Source organism: Candoia aspera, chromosome 1 (genome assembly GCF_035149785.1).
Source record: "Candoia aspera isolate rCanAsp1 chromosome 1, rCanAsp1.hap2, whole genome shotgun sequence".
Lineage (NCBI taxonomy): Eukaryota > Metazoa > Chordata > Lepidosauria > Squamata > Boidae > Candoia > Candoia aspera.
In genome coordinates, this window is record NC_086153.1 from 221,336,697 (window position 1) to 221,351,342 (window position 14,646).

The 14,646-nt window shown below is 39.8% G+C and overlaps 1 protein-coding gene and 1 long non-coding RNA gene across 4 annotated transcripts in view; both read right to left on the minus strand.

The window, feature by feature from the left end:
- LOC134487188 (uncharacterized) overlaps positions 1 to 14,646 on the minus strand; it is a 732,234-nt gene that overhangs the window by 41,144 nt on the left and 676,444 nt on the right. The window lies entirely within an intron of this gene.
- MRAS (muscle RAS oncogene homolog) overlaps positions 1 to 14,646 on the minus strand; it is a 49,370-nt gene that overhangs the window by 2,848 nt on the left and 31,876 nt on the right. Inside the window, exons 2-6 of one of the 3 annotated variants that reach the window (XM_063288811.1) lie at positions 14,088 to 14,127; positions 12,897 to 13,108; positions 6,783 to 6,936; positions 4,714 to 4,813; positions 2,424 to 2,503 (exon numbers count right to left, since the gene is read on the minus strand). In XM_063288811.1, coding sequence (XP_063144881.1) covers positions 2,424 to 2,503; positions 4,714 to 4,813; positions 6,783 to 6,936; positions 12,897 to 13,089 — 527 coding nt within the window. In that variant the 5' untranslated portion in view covers positions 13,090 to 13,108; positions 14,088 to 14,127. The other 2 variants (XM_063288812.1, XM_063288810.1) reach the window with 2 other exon arrangements.

The following is a 14,646-nucleotide window of genomic DNA, read 5'->3' on the forward strand; positions in this document are numbered from 1 at the left end:
AGCCCACAGGGGAATATATGTAACTATTAGACACTTAATTTCAACTGAGCAAAACAAGGTCTACTCCCAAGTAAATGACTTATGATGACCGAGATGATAATTCATTTAGTGCAGCAGTAGTCCGCAGTCTTTTCAAGCCTGGATACCATCTGTTAACTCTCCTAATATTTCATGAGAACCCAAATTGAGATCACCAAAATTCCATGCAAGAATGCATAATCTTGTAAAATCTTCACAAGATTAATGTGATTGCAAAATATCTGATGTGACTTTTGCCTCCTTACCCAGATTGCTGAAACTGCAGAGATTTCAGACCACATCTTAGATGTTTGTGGAACTATTTTTAGATTTGAAAGACACCATATTGTCAGTACTGGTCTAGAGAACCTGTATCAGTCTTTTCCAACTTCCCCAGAATTCTGGAAATTGTAGTCCAACCCATCTGAAGGGCACCAAGTTGGAGAAGTCTTGATGAAACCAAGTTTGGTTCATATTATGTACTTCAGAGTTTTAGGCAGATGGTTTTCATTCCCAGCTTGATTACCAAGAACTTCAAACCAGAGAAACTATAGTCAAGTTGTCCTTCTGTTCTCACCCCCACCAATCCCCACTGAGTCTCTGCCATCTTCAGTAGGCAAGACCTGGTTCAAATTGGTGAATATAAGAAGCAAAAAAGTGCCCCAAAGCTGTTTATGGGGCATGTAAGACTTTCACTGTATAAAATTTTCTTGAAAGAAAAAAACCCCACAACTGTACAATGATATAATGCAACTACAACGTTGATTTTGTAACCACAATTAAGTGTCAGGCTAAACTAAGCAGCATTTATTAAGCTTTTTTGACCTCTAAATCCCTCTTCCCTTGCATTCCTTTACTGCCAGCCAGGAACAGCCGGAAGAATTTGCAATGACTGAAAAGCTTGTATCCTGCAGAAATCAAGTCTACACTGTCTATTTTGTGTAACTAACGCTAGCAGTCAGAAAGCCTCTATTCTAGGAAAGCTTCCTGAGAACACGACTGCAAGGCAAGGGTGTGTAATTTTCCTGGCATGAACAATCGGCATGGGGTTTTTTTATTTTTTAAAAAATAAGAATGTATACATGCAAAGCATCTGGTACCAGATGTCCCATTACAGCTAAGGGCCTTTGATTAATGAAGTTTGGAAAGTAGCAAATAATCCTTTGGGGACAGGTGGCTAGCCTCTTGCATATATAATGGGAGTGATGGGTGAGGACAAGTGAGCTAGGACATCCTGCTGGCTCTGTGCTTCAGGGTGGAGGTTGCTGCAAAACTGCTTAGCACAATGAAGGGTTATATTTGCCAGAAGAGATGTGCTCTTTGCTTGCTGATCATCAGAGGAGGGGCTGTGAGATCCAGCAAATGAAATTGCTGGCTGTCATGATGAGAGAGGCAATTTTGCCTTTACTGCTAAGATCAGCAATGAACAGGTTTTAAAAAGCCTGGTGAAATGAGTTCTCTTGGGGGAAGTGCTTGCATTCGCCTCTCCACTTTCGTTTTCCAGCCAGACTCACTTTATAATCTGGCTGGGCTTTCTATGGTTGTTTTGCTTGCTTCTCAGAATGTTTGCTTGCTTCTCAGAGCTTCAGCTGGCTTCTTAGAATTTTAAAATGTTTTGAAAACAAACACAGGTTCTTCTAGGCTTGGTTTATACACCATATTAATCTGTAATACTATTTCTTTGGGGGGGGCGGGCGGGGGCTTAGTGTGATCAGGAACTCATTATGGCTTAACTTCTCATACCCACTCTAGGTTAGGGTAACAGAGGAATTCTTATTTTACAAGTCATGGCTTCAAAATCCTGGCTTAGCCTTGTGTGTGCATTAAGTCTTAAAACAGTGGTAGGTCAACCAGTTCCCCCAGTTTCATTTTCCTTCCTTTCCACAAGGGGGGACAAATTTTATTTGATTTTGAATGGAACAGCTTCTTTTAATGTCTGGAAGGGCACCAAACCTGTGATATTTGTCCATTGATTCAACCTATTCAAAGATGCATAAACATGTTTGGAAGACAAAAAATGAAGAATGCTCTACCTAATGTCTAAATTCTTTATGAATGGGAGTCTTTCAGCCCTCTTAAACTATTAAGATTTTGAAATTAAAAAAAAAAGAAACTTAATTTGCTATAGCATATGACTACTATGTTCTGATGTCATTCTTCGAACGTTTTATTTGTTCAAGATAAATATGGATTAAAAATAACAATCATTACAAATATCCTACAGATAGTCGCTGGTAAGCCAAAAATGTACATACAATTAAATAAATAAATAAAGTCTATGACTGAGGCTGAAAACTAAAGCTTAGTGAATGATGAATGAACTATTCTTTCTAAAGTAAGTTTGATTCATGATGTAAGTGTAAGCCAAATCAGTATCAGACTGATCTAATAATGGGATGGCTCACCTGATTACTCGAACAAGATCATGGAACGCTTTGTCAACATTCAGTGGAGGATCCTTAGCGCTAGTTTCTATATATGGAATCTGGAAAACAAAGGCTCAGTAACGTTTACATATACTGTATATTACAGGGAATGAGGGCATATTCAATATATAGGAAATACAGGAAAGGACAATGGGAATGCCATTAAAACAGAAAGAGAATATGGTTTTGTATACTAAGTTACTGTATTATTTTTTCCCCCTAGGACTGAATTGACCTCAGAAAATGAAACTATTCAGAGACCTTTACACTGATATAGGAAGGTTAGTAAAGAAATTCATATGGACAATTTGTCAAAAGTTTCTTTTGTATAGGCTCTTATATAGCTGAAGTTGTTTTTAATGGCACAGTTGCACTGTAACCTTTCTTAGCGGCCTTACTTTCATTACTTTCCCCCAAAAATTATAGTACGAGAATAGTTGTTGGGTGAAAGCAGTCCATATCTACCTACCACCTTTATACACACAGAACTATTGTTCCTAGTATTCCTTTAAGAGAAAAAGTGGGTATTTAATCAGCTTGATTATGCAAGTGTATATGTGTATGTATATAAACACACACACACACATATAGCTATTTGAGAACTGGAATAAAGTCCTTCTACTTCTATTTCTACTTCAAATGACTGAAAAAATGATCAAATGGTGTACAAAAAAAAAAGCTCAGTAGGAAAAGTAGGTAGCTCAGGGAAAGAAAAATAGTAATTAAAAACATGCTTTACTTGGATTTGAACTGTATGCATTCTAGGTATTTATTCCACATGTTAAACAAGTGTAATAACCACTCAGCCACTGAGAAAGACTTGTAACCTGCAGCAGACTTTGAGGAAAAGCTGGGGAAAAGCTTTTTTTTTTTTAAGTTAAAGCTATGCTTCCGTATATGTGCTTTTTGATGCTTTGACCTTGGATACGTGTGTATATTTAATTTTGTAAACATCTATTTGTGTATGAGTGTGTGGATGTTCTTGCACACACACACTAACACAGAAAAATATGTATTTCCAGTTAGGCAAAGCCCACAGAAAGGAAAGCAACTGGCCATTTCTTTCCTGGAACAGAAAAGTGGGAAGGCCCAGCTGCAGTAGAATTGTCCAGTGGCCACCCATGATAGTCTTCAGTCCAGACTGAATTTTTGCAAGCTGCTGCCAAAGTGTCTGTACAGACAGGTTGTTCTTGAACTGGCCTACAGTTAAGCCTGTATCAGCACAAAAAGGTAACAGTTTAAGGGTGCAGTCAGTGTGCATATGCTCTCAATCATCTTTTTCCCAGCTAAAAAACCTCATTTAACATGATTCTTTCCCTTGGTCAATTATAAGGGTATTTTTATCTACTGTATCCAGTTCTGCTCATTTTTTTTTCATTGGTGGAGGGGATGAAGAAGGGACAGGCATAACTATATATGGTATTCTAAATGTTGTTTTATGACCCTGCATATTGGCACTAGGATAGTAAATGCTAAGAGGCGGTACTGTTAAAATGGAGCCATTCTGTCTGATTGAAACTTCACTCACCTTCCCCTCCCCGCAAATGTTCTTTAGAGCCTAATAAATCTCAGCTTTTCTCCACAATATCAGTGCACTGAGAACTTGCAGCATTGTCAAGCTAGCTTCAAATGTGAGTGGGAAGCATTTCAATCTACCAACATGTAGATAGTCGTTACATGTTTGCTTTTTAACTAATGAACTCTTTATAAAAATGTCTGAGTCCTCCTCCTCTCTGCTTCTTAAACCAATATCTCTGAGTGTTGCTATGCTTTTCTAATAGATTTGACATATTCAGTGTGTCACTTAAAGAGCATGTAAATTAAGACAAGTTTTTTAAAACAAATATTTGCAGATTAATATGAAAAATGAATGGGATTGTGGGTAAGAACAATGGATAAGCAATTCTAGACCAGCAACAGAGTTTAGCTTCATCATCCCAGATCCACTTCATAATTTGATTTCTAATTCCACTGATGACATCCTTTGGGATTTTAGCTGAATGCTATCTAACTAGAGTGGCAGTTGTTCATTTGTCAACAGCTTTATTCTAAATGGATAAGCTGGGGACCGACTGACCCAGGGACCACACCAGGGGTGTCGGCAGGGTATTGTGAAAAAAGTCAAGATGGCAGCTGTAACAGTGTGATTTAAGCTTTGCCAATGTCATGGTCGCCATCTTGACTTTTTTTACTCCACCCTGTGAACACCCTTGGACCACTTCCAAGCCACAGCAGCAGAACTGCATGGGAAGAAACCAAGAGGACATACACTGTGTTTTGCTGCCATTTCCTTCCCTTGCTCCTGGGTAATTTTTCTCAAATGCATTAGATCAACTTTGTTGGCCACTAAAATCATTGGAAAAGATTCTCTGAAAGACAAAAAGAAGAACAGGAAAGGTCAATACAATACATCTTTGTGGTGTGTATGGTAATGTATAGTAATGAGTTATGTATAAAAATAATAAAGGCAGGATAGAAAACAAATAAAACAAACAAATAAAATGTCAGTTCTAGTCTCCCCATAAAACAATAACGGATGTTTGCTCAAATAATATCATACCATGTAACAGATGTACTTCAACAAAATTTTACAGGTGTTATGTGACAAATAAATAAATAAATGAAATTTGCATGCAAAACACCCCTTAGTCAAACTATACATTTCAATGAATCTGAGTGTACAGAAGTTGGCATAAGCTCTAAATGACAGAAAGTTAAAGAACTGTGGGAAAACATCACATTTGACTTCGTACTATGTAGAGCTTGTGCCAGCTTCTCTTCACTTAGGGATTCACTGAAACATACAATTTGACCAGGAGTGCTAAAATTTCACATGCCACTGTAAATATCTATCAAGCACCAATGCAATTTAGATGGTTAAGAAATGATTTGGAGTTAGGAGTATGCAATGAGATACCTAAATTCATGGCACCAAGTTGTTCAGCCTGATATTCAGTAATTCTTAGGGGACTGAAGTACTCAATTTTTTCATTTTACAAACAAAAGGACTGAAGCTCAGTAAGCAAATGAAAAGTGAATTATATTAAGAAAAATAATCCAAGTTCAAACATACACTGATAGGAAACGAATTGATGGTTATTGAGTTGGTTATCTTGGGGATGTGGTGGGTGATTCAATGACAAAAACTGTGTAGTGATGGCTTAAAAGGATTGTTTCATACTAGGTGTTTTTAGGAAAATAGTTATGAGAAACAACCAGTGTTGTAAGGCTTTTGCATGAGTTTGTGGTCAAACAGTATAAAAGTACTTTCTACAGTTGTGCTAACTCCATTTCAGATGGGGTTTGTAGTGCTAGAAATGTACACATAAAGGCAATTCAAGACAGATATTCAGAAAGCCTATCCTGTATAAAAGATAAGCAGCCTCAGCCTAATAGGGATTGTTGGGGATTGTTAGGCTGCACAATTCCTAGGATATCTAGTCAGGCTTCTGCCTATTCCCTAAAGCTCATCCCTCTTCCCAAGACCCCACATTTCACCTGACTCTTGCAGAATTGCAGATGAAGTCCTCCATACAGTTGAGATGCAGTGAAGAAAACATATGACAGTGGAAGGAGGATGTGTCCAGGGAACAGGACTTGTTCAGTGACCATTCAGAGTTACAACAGTGTTGAACAAAGAAACTTATGACTGATCCTTGTGGTTGTAGCTGTTGCAGTGTCCCTGCAGTCATGTGATTGTGATTTGGATGCTCGGCAATCAGCTCACAATAATGATGGTCACAGCATCCCGCAGCCATGATTGCCATTTGCGACCTTCACTGCCAGTTTCAAAGTCAATGGGAAAGCCAGCAGGAGGTCGCAAATGGTGATTGCGTGACATCGCACTTAATGACCATGTGAGATTCACTTAATGATGGCTATCAGAACAGTCGCAACTGCTGTTGTAAGTCAGCACAGTCATGTGATGTTGCACTTTATGACTGTGTCACTTAGTGACAGTTGCCAGTCCCAATTACTGTCATCAAGCAAGGACTAGATTTAATTTTATCTGGCCCTCTGATTAGATTTAGCTCATCAACCTAAAATAGAAGTTTTTGTCGTTGTTGTACTTTAATTCAAGAAGAAAAAGACAAAGGAAGACATGACTGTGACTTTAAAAAATATGAATGTTGTAAAGATGCTGAGATGAAACATAGCTTTTGTTATCTGCCACTTATGTGTGAAATAATCAATATCACAAATAGGTGTGGTTAAAAAAAATGAATAGATATTGTAATTTTCATAGCACCTCTCTAGGTTTCTATAGATGGCTGTCAGTTGAATCAATGGACTGACCACATTGAAAAGCTTTTCATCTGGAGGCTCGAAGGCACCCACCTGTCCTTGACCCGGAGAATGAGTTGATGGAACCTATCCACGTGTTCAAAGCTGGCTTTATCTGTGACCGAATAGACTATAAGAAACCCATCTCCTGTCCTCATGTACTGTTCTCTCATTGCACTGAATTCTTCCTGGCCTGCAGTATCCAGGACTAGAGAGAGGTGGGGAGAAAAAAAAAGAAAACGATTGAAAGAAATCACTTGCCCCCTTAGGTTACTTCCCCAAACCACATCAGATCTGTTATTTGCAAGCATGTGCCACTATGTGGGTAGTAAATACTATATGTGAATGAAGATAGGACTTCTGCTGACTCTTCCCCTACCATTCACATTTGGAGGAAGGTACATGCAAAGGGGAGCCTAAACATAGTTATAGACAGGCATATGGGTTTCTTTTGTCTCAGCGAGTGATAACCACCTGGATTATCTTGTCTGTTCCCTAAAGCTAAGCAAGGTCAGGCTTGACTAGGCTGAGAAGAACATAATAATAATTCCATAATAAGGCAATGGCAAACCATTTCCATTTGCTGCCCAGTATGTGGCATAGATGGGGCCCTAAAGTCAGGAGCCAAGCTCAACTTGAAGGAGGCTTTACATGAGATGGACTTTTGTACATTTTCCAAAGAGTGCCTTGGGAGCAGGATTCACTTTGCCCCAGGTGTTTATTATGCATGCATAGGAATGCATTAAGTGTTTCCCCATCCCTCTTTCTCCTTCGTCAGAAGAATGAGCATTTGAGATGTGAGCACATGTAATTTGGTGACTCAGACTGCAAGTGGTTTGATCTTGGTGACTCCAAGTGCATTTGGGCTGCTTGTTCAAAAACTCCTAGCTAGCAATCTGGTCTAAAGGCCGCTGTTCTAATACTTAGTGCGTTTTGTAGTTTTCATGTGGTCAGATAAAAGCCTGCTGTGTAATAATGGCCTTTTTAGGGTTATACTCTTTTCCACAGAAAGAGCCTTCCTTTTGTATTATAAGTGAAATTATTTTTCATACCTTTTCATTACCAGACGGAGGAAGCACAACATCACAGCCATTGTTAAGTCACTGTTTTAAGGCCATTAAGAAAAGAAAAATCTTTGAAAAAGCAGCATACTGTACTGTGTTCTAGTAGCAGGGATATGGTGGTAGGAGCTACTTCTTTTAATACTCAGTCCTTCTTTGAGGGGGTTTAAACCTTGAAGAGTGGCATATGACCCCGTGGAACACTGACTGTTCCTGACAGTGCCTCATATCAAAGCATGGCTATATCAGGATGACTGCTTAGAAAGGAAGGAAGAGTTCAAATCTTGTTGCATCACTGAAATATACGATGTGATCCATGGCTTCAAATGAATGATTCACCACTTGCAGTCTCAGAGAGGACAGATTAAGGGTGGTGGGGGCGGGGACTGAACAAAGGCTAGTCCCCCCACCCTGAATTTTGCCTGCAAGAGCAGGACCCAGTTTTAGGACATGACAAATAAAGACAGGAATGCCACGAAGCATTTACAGAAAGAATTCTCCTTCCCCACTGGATGTCCACAGCCAGCCTGATCAAAAACTGTGGCTTCTGAAGAGGCAAGGGCACACCTCTGGTTTTGAAAGTTAATTACTATTCTCTCTTCTGCCAATGTGTATACTGCATCTAAAACCACTGAATATCCTCTTACTGGGAACAGTGGGAAGTAGAGAAAACCAGTAGTGGCAGTGTGGCTGCCACAATAAGCTGCAATTATTCTCCTCTGACATCATTTCACTACATAGCAGTGTAACCGTTACAACGCTCCTGGGACTCTGATGCTACGGCTGCTTAAAGATTGCTACTGATGACAGCAGCATTCCTATCTTCAGAGAGCAGCAATTCAGCCACACAAATGAAGAAGATGCAGCAGCTCCAACACCCATGCCTCTCACATTTCTTATATCACTTGTACACTCAGAGATGGCAACTGTACCTAGAAAGCATCAGCCACTAAGGCAGGTACCCCAAAGTTACACGACTCTTAATATTGGACCCATTCCTTTCTTTACATCCAGGAAGAACAATATCAGAAAGGTTCTTCTGGTTCTCCCGTGCTTTGCTTAGCAAACAGTAGCATGTTCCTCATACAATATTGGATGATGATGATGATGATGATGATGATGATGTCCCACCATTATTTTCTACAACTCAAGGTTCCCTCCATCTATTTTTCCTCACAACAACAACATCCCTGAGAGTTGGGTTGAGAGAGAGTGACTGGCCCCAAATCACCCAGCTGGCTTCATGCTAAGGCAGGCCTAGAACTCAGAGTCTCCCAGTTCCTAGTGCAGCTCCTTAGCCAGCACACCAAACTGGCTCTTAATATATCTGATTATAATGAGATATATATGTAATACACATACCCTCTCTCTCTCCCCCATACTCTCTTTCTCATGTTATATATTATAATAATATGTTATGGCATATCATATCATATCATATCACATGATTCTGGCATGACATTTGCTTGTGTAAATAGATATGCTATAGTCTTTTCTTCATAGGAAACAGGGATATGAATTTTTAGAATTCCTGAACTAGAGGCTTGAAGCTTTAAAACATGATTTGTGAAAGAAATAAAGGACTCTGTTTGGAGGGTGGTGGGGAAGAACATCTGTCCTTCCACCAAAGTAAAAGTCAGAATTCAAAACAATCCCTCTGTTCTATGAGGAGAGAGAAACATTTATGTCTGGCTCAAGATCAGCATTACCCATCAGAAAGGCAGTGGGGTAAGACTCCTATTGCTGGGACATTCTCTTGCCAAAGGCTTTTGAAGTGAGCAGCACAGCTCATTTTAATGAGGTTTATGCTATAAAACCAATGGGATCCCCTGGATCTTGTTGAACAACAGTTTTCTTCACCATTGGTTATGCTCTCTGTAACCCGTGTGGTAGAAATTCAAGTCCACTGTTCTCCATATTGCTTCATGAACAGCAGGAATGAGGTAACACTGGCATTTCCCCATGTATCCCAGTATGATCTTGCTTTAACATTCTTTCTATTCCCTTTTCTTATTTCTTATTTTAAAGAAAACTACTTTTTACAACCATCAGGTGATAATCTTCAATTAGATGTCCTGTAATATAATGGTAACTAATTAATTGGAAATAAAGCCTAATTTTTTTTTTATTATTCTTAAAGAAAACCATGAGCTCCTTAACCAACTACACAAGACTGAATACTTTTCAAAATCATCTTTGACTCTTGCATCTTCTGGTCCATTCATCTTGGGCTGCTTTGGCTTTTTATGCAAAAGCAGACAGCTGAAATAATATGCTTTTATTGTAAAGTAATAATGCATCTATTGTGGTCCAAACAAAACATTGCAAGCAATGCTGATAAAGCTTATTGGAAGATTTTAAGCTAAAACTTGAAACACAGTTGCTTGTAACTGAAGAAACTGGATGTTGCTTCTGAACAGATAGGAATATAAGTATCTGGATTCCATCCTCTTGTGGCTAGCACCAAACATCCTGGATTGAAGGAGACAATACAGGTAGTTCTCGCTTAGTGACCCCTCATTCAGTGATCATTTGAAGTTATGACAGTGAGAGGGACTTACAACCAGTCCTTGGTTGTAGCCATTGCAGTGTCCCCACAATCATGTGATCATAATTCAGGCATTTGGAACCAGCTTGCAATTATGATGGTTGCAGCATCCTGCAGTCACGTGATCACCATTTGTGACCTTCACTGCCAGCTTCCCACAAGCAAAGTCAATGGGGAAGCCGGCAGGAAGTCACAAGTCGCTCCTGCTGCTTTTCCTCCTGAGGAACCTCTGGGTGGCATGGGGATCTCGTACTCTACTTTTGGGTTGCAGCCTTCTATGTGGCAGGCTGATCCACCACAGGGGATGCCCACTAGGCCCTGCATGCTCTCACTGGGCAAACTCTTCCTGTAGCGCCTGCTTTCAGTGCTGTCCCACATGGTGCAGTGACCAGGAGACCCACAGGCACCCCATCACTGCCAGGAAAAACAGTGGCAGCATCACACTGTGTGACAGCCCCATAGCTTCTGGACCCACAAAGCAAGCAGGTCAGCAAGCGTTAAGAGGTGGCTGCCCACACCTGCAATGGCGGGTAAAATCCTCTTGCCCACCGGCCTGCTTGCCTGCCACGTGGTTTCTGTGGTGTAATCAAGTGCTTCTGGATTCCCACCTCTTCCCAAAAGGCATCCCGCCTCACAGAGAGACCAGTGCCTGAGCCTGCAAGAAAGAGGTGGTGACTGAGTTTCTCAGGTCATCCCCTTCCTCCTCCTCCTGAGTGCCAGGAGGTTTCCGAGAGTTCCAGGCCACTGGGCGCAGGATGAAGCTTGGAAAATACACTTTTTCCCTTATCTAGATGGACTCCGTGGGGTCACATTTCGATGCAAGAAAGGAACCTGAACAAAGCAAGCTATCTAAGAAGGAAATTTTGTCGTATATGTGTATTTTTAATAATTGTGGTTTCATAAAGTAGTACCTAGTCTTAAGCTATTGTTTTCATTGGAATTTTAGATGTACATAACATCAGAGTTAGAAAAATTCTTATGGATAATGGACAAGCACTCAATACTTAAGCATCACCATTAAAAAAGGAAAAGGAAAAAAAAAGGTAAAAATGGCTCTTCTCTCCAGGGCTAATAAATATTGCCACTTGAAAAAGCTGTTCAAGATTTTATTTATAACTCTAGTCATATTAAAGCATTTCACTTTGGCTTCAGGGCTCAAAACAGTTTCATGCTGTTTTCTTTCCTCCACAGCTATCTTTAATAATTTTTAAAGATTAAAGCTTTTTTGGGATAGTATTTGATCATGCTGAAATCAAGCTAATTGGTCAAGTAAGCATCACTCTTGGATTGCCACAGTACATGGCATGTCCACCAAATATATGCATATACATTCAGCATTAGTAACTGGACATGCTGACCCCAAGGGAGAAAAAATGAAAACAGCTTATGCAGAGAAAAATAGCTGTAATTGTCAGAAAGCATCCCATCACTAATAAACCATTACATTTTCACAGCTTTTTACAGTTTTTTTCCTTTTTCAGTTGGACTTGTTCTTAAAAACAAAACAAACATGAAAAAAAAATTCAGAAAGTCAGCTTTCAGGGATTTCAGGGATGACTTCTATTTCTTTAATCACAGTTACAAGACCCTTGAATGGAAAAGAAATACATTCACTTGTGATCAAGTGCTGGGGGCAGAGTCTTGAAGAAGGCCCAGGTCTGAATACCTGTTTGGCCATAATGTTCATCAGATCATTTAAAAGAATCCACTCTCTCTACCTCACCAATTCCAGTTAAAAGGAACCTCTTATCTGCCATCATCCTTGTACACTGGATAGAACTGAAGCACTGCAAATAAAATAATAATATTGCAAGTAAAGGAACATTAATAATCTCTGTGTCATCTTGTGTCCCCAGAACCAGTACAAGAGCATTTTTTAATATTTCTGTGGGTAGGTTTCTGGAATATCATAAGCAGAAAGTTTCTGCAGTGTTCTACTTATGCTGGAAGTAGTGCGATCAAAGATAATCATCCCATTTCTCTTCCTTTTTCACCATATCCAATAATCAATTTTGGCCTTTGAAGTTGTATAGTTGCTGGCCAGAATGAATTTCTGAAACACGCCAGATCCTACCTTATGCCCCAAACCCATTAAGCTTATTAGGTAAGGAACAGTGCACAGGTGAGTGAATAGCTCAGTGTTTCTCAACCGTGGCAACTTTAAGATGTGTGAACTTCAACTACCAGAATTCCCCAGCCAGCAGAGAACAGAGGGGAGACGGGGCACCTTGATCCCCCTTCCGGCTCAGCGCAGAACATAAGTGAATTGTGAGAAGAGGACAGGCCTCTCCTGCTCTGCTCCTGGCACAGAAGAGGGTCTGAATGCACTGTCCTTCCTGCACTAGCCACAGTTACACTAGTATTTGCTGCTGGTGAATTATTTGTGGACTTGCTTAAAAGGTTGCTTTGGATAAAATAAGAATAACCCAACTGAGCTACAGTAGCTAAGTTCTATTAAGTTTCCTTGATATCAAAGATATAATATATAGCAAAAATGTGTACTTCTAAACACTGGGGACTTTCAGGTGAAAAGCCAGTCAATCAGAAAGAGTAGCTTACCATCCAGAATTGCCCATTGCCCATCTATCTCGGTGTGCTTCAGATAGGAATCTTCAATGGTTGGGTCATAATCTGGCACAAAGATTTTCTGGAAAAACTGAATGGTGAGGGCACTCTTCCCTACACCTCCGTCCCCAACCACCACTAATTTGTAGGTGGGGAGGTTTTCACTTGGAACAGCACTTGTAGCCATGGTGCCAAATGGGCCAAACCTAGAAAAGAAACAGAATGTTTGAAACAGTGTACACCGGCAACAGCATGTTGATTGTTATTATAAGATTTATAACCCATCATCCACTCAAAGGCAATTAAAATAAAATGTCAAAGCAAACTCAAAAAATGCACAGAGACACATTATTTAACAGATTATTCAGAAGTTCAAGTTAAAGTGGAAAGAACAGGGACCAAAGGCTGTGAATTTCATATTTTGGGAATAAAACAGGAGAGAGCTCTCTCTCTCTCTCCTGGAGCACATTACAGCACAGTTTAAGATTGCTGCAGCCAGGGCATGAACAACTGTTGCATGTCCTTCCATTAACTCAGTAATGGTTATGGTTGGCAGACCAAGTTGTGCAAATGTACTTCTTGGCCCCACTGGAGGATCAAGTAGAATTCCCACCTACTGTTTCAGGAAGGCACAGTCCCTTCATGAACAGACTTAACAGTAAGCCTCGAAGTCCAATTTCCTCCTGACCAAAAGGATCTTGATCTTGCCTGGGTGTAATTTCATTTTGTTCAGCATTTTCTACCTGATGTATCAGTGTGAAGCCAGAAGAAGTAACAAGGAGCTCTCCAAAATAAAACGTCAAGCACAAAAAAGAGTTAAAAATATCTCCATCTGCTAGCTACTGTATTCTTTTATTGGGAAATTTGTTCTATTGTCTTCTTTGTTTTTATTATATAAAGAAAAATACAAAGATATGATTGATTTGGTCATGAAGAAATAAATAAATGCCACTTTGCCAAGAGCTGCAGGTTTGCAAGTGTGGTCTTTGCACAAAATCTGCAGAGGCAACTTGTGCCGAGGACCCGGAAGGTGTGGCTTGGACTCTCACCAGTGTCACAAAAATGTTTCCTTAGCTGAAGTTGAAGCTCATCATTCAAATATAACTTTCAAAGCTTGGGTTAAAATTAATTATTGCCCACATAGATAGGCCTTCCTAACCACAGGTAAAGTCATAGGTGGTATACCAAGGTATGTTGTTTTCCTTGACACCAGGGTCACTCGCACCTGTAATCACAGAAAAAGATCAGTGAGTACTTAGATTTATTCCTGGTCATTTTGAGAGTGTTTAATTTCTTCTAGAACATTTTGAGCAAAGGGATTCACCTAGTCCACTCACTAACAGTATCAGTTTCATTTGTGGTGAGCTCTTAATTTCCTAAGAGCGCCCACTAATATTCCAGTTCCTTTTGGCTGGGCTTCCAAACGCTGGCTTAATTCAAGAGGAAGGAAGGAAGGAGGGAAGGAAGGAAGGAGGGAAGGAAGTCAAAGTTCCAAGATTTTGCTTCCCATTCTGAGAAGTCAGTACTGTAATTAATCCTCAGAGTTTGAAAGGGATTATGAAGTTCAGAATCAAACCATGGAAAAAAACAGGGAGAAAGAGTTCTATGGAAATAAGGAGACATTTTGGAGAGAAACTCCCTGACTCAGAAGCTGTGCATGATAATGATTTACTGTAGCCATGGCAACAAGTGAGACGTTCAAATGGCTTAATCCTGTTATGAAATCTTCAGGAAAAAACAGAAT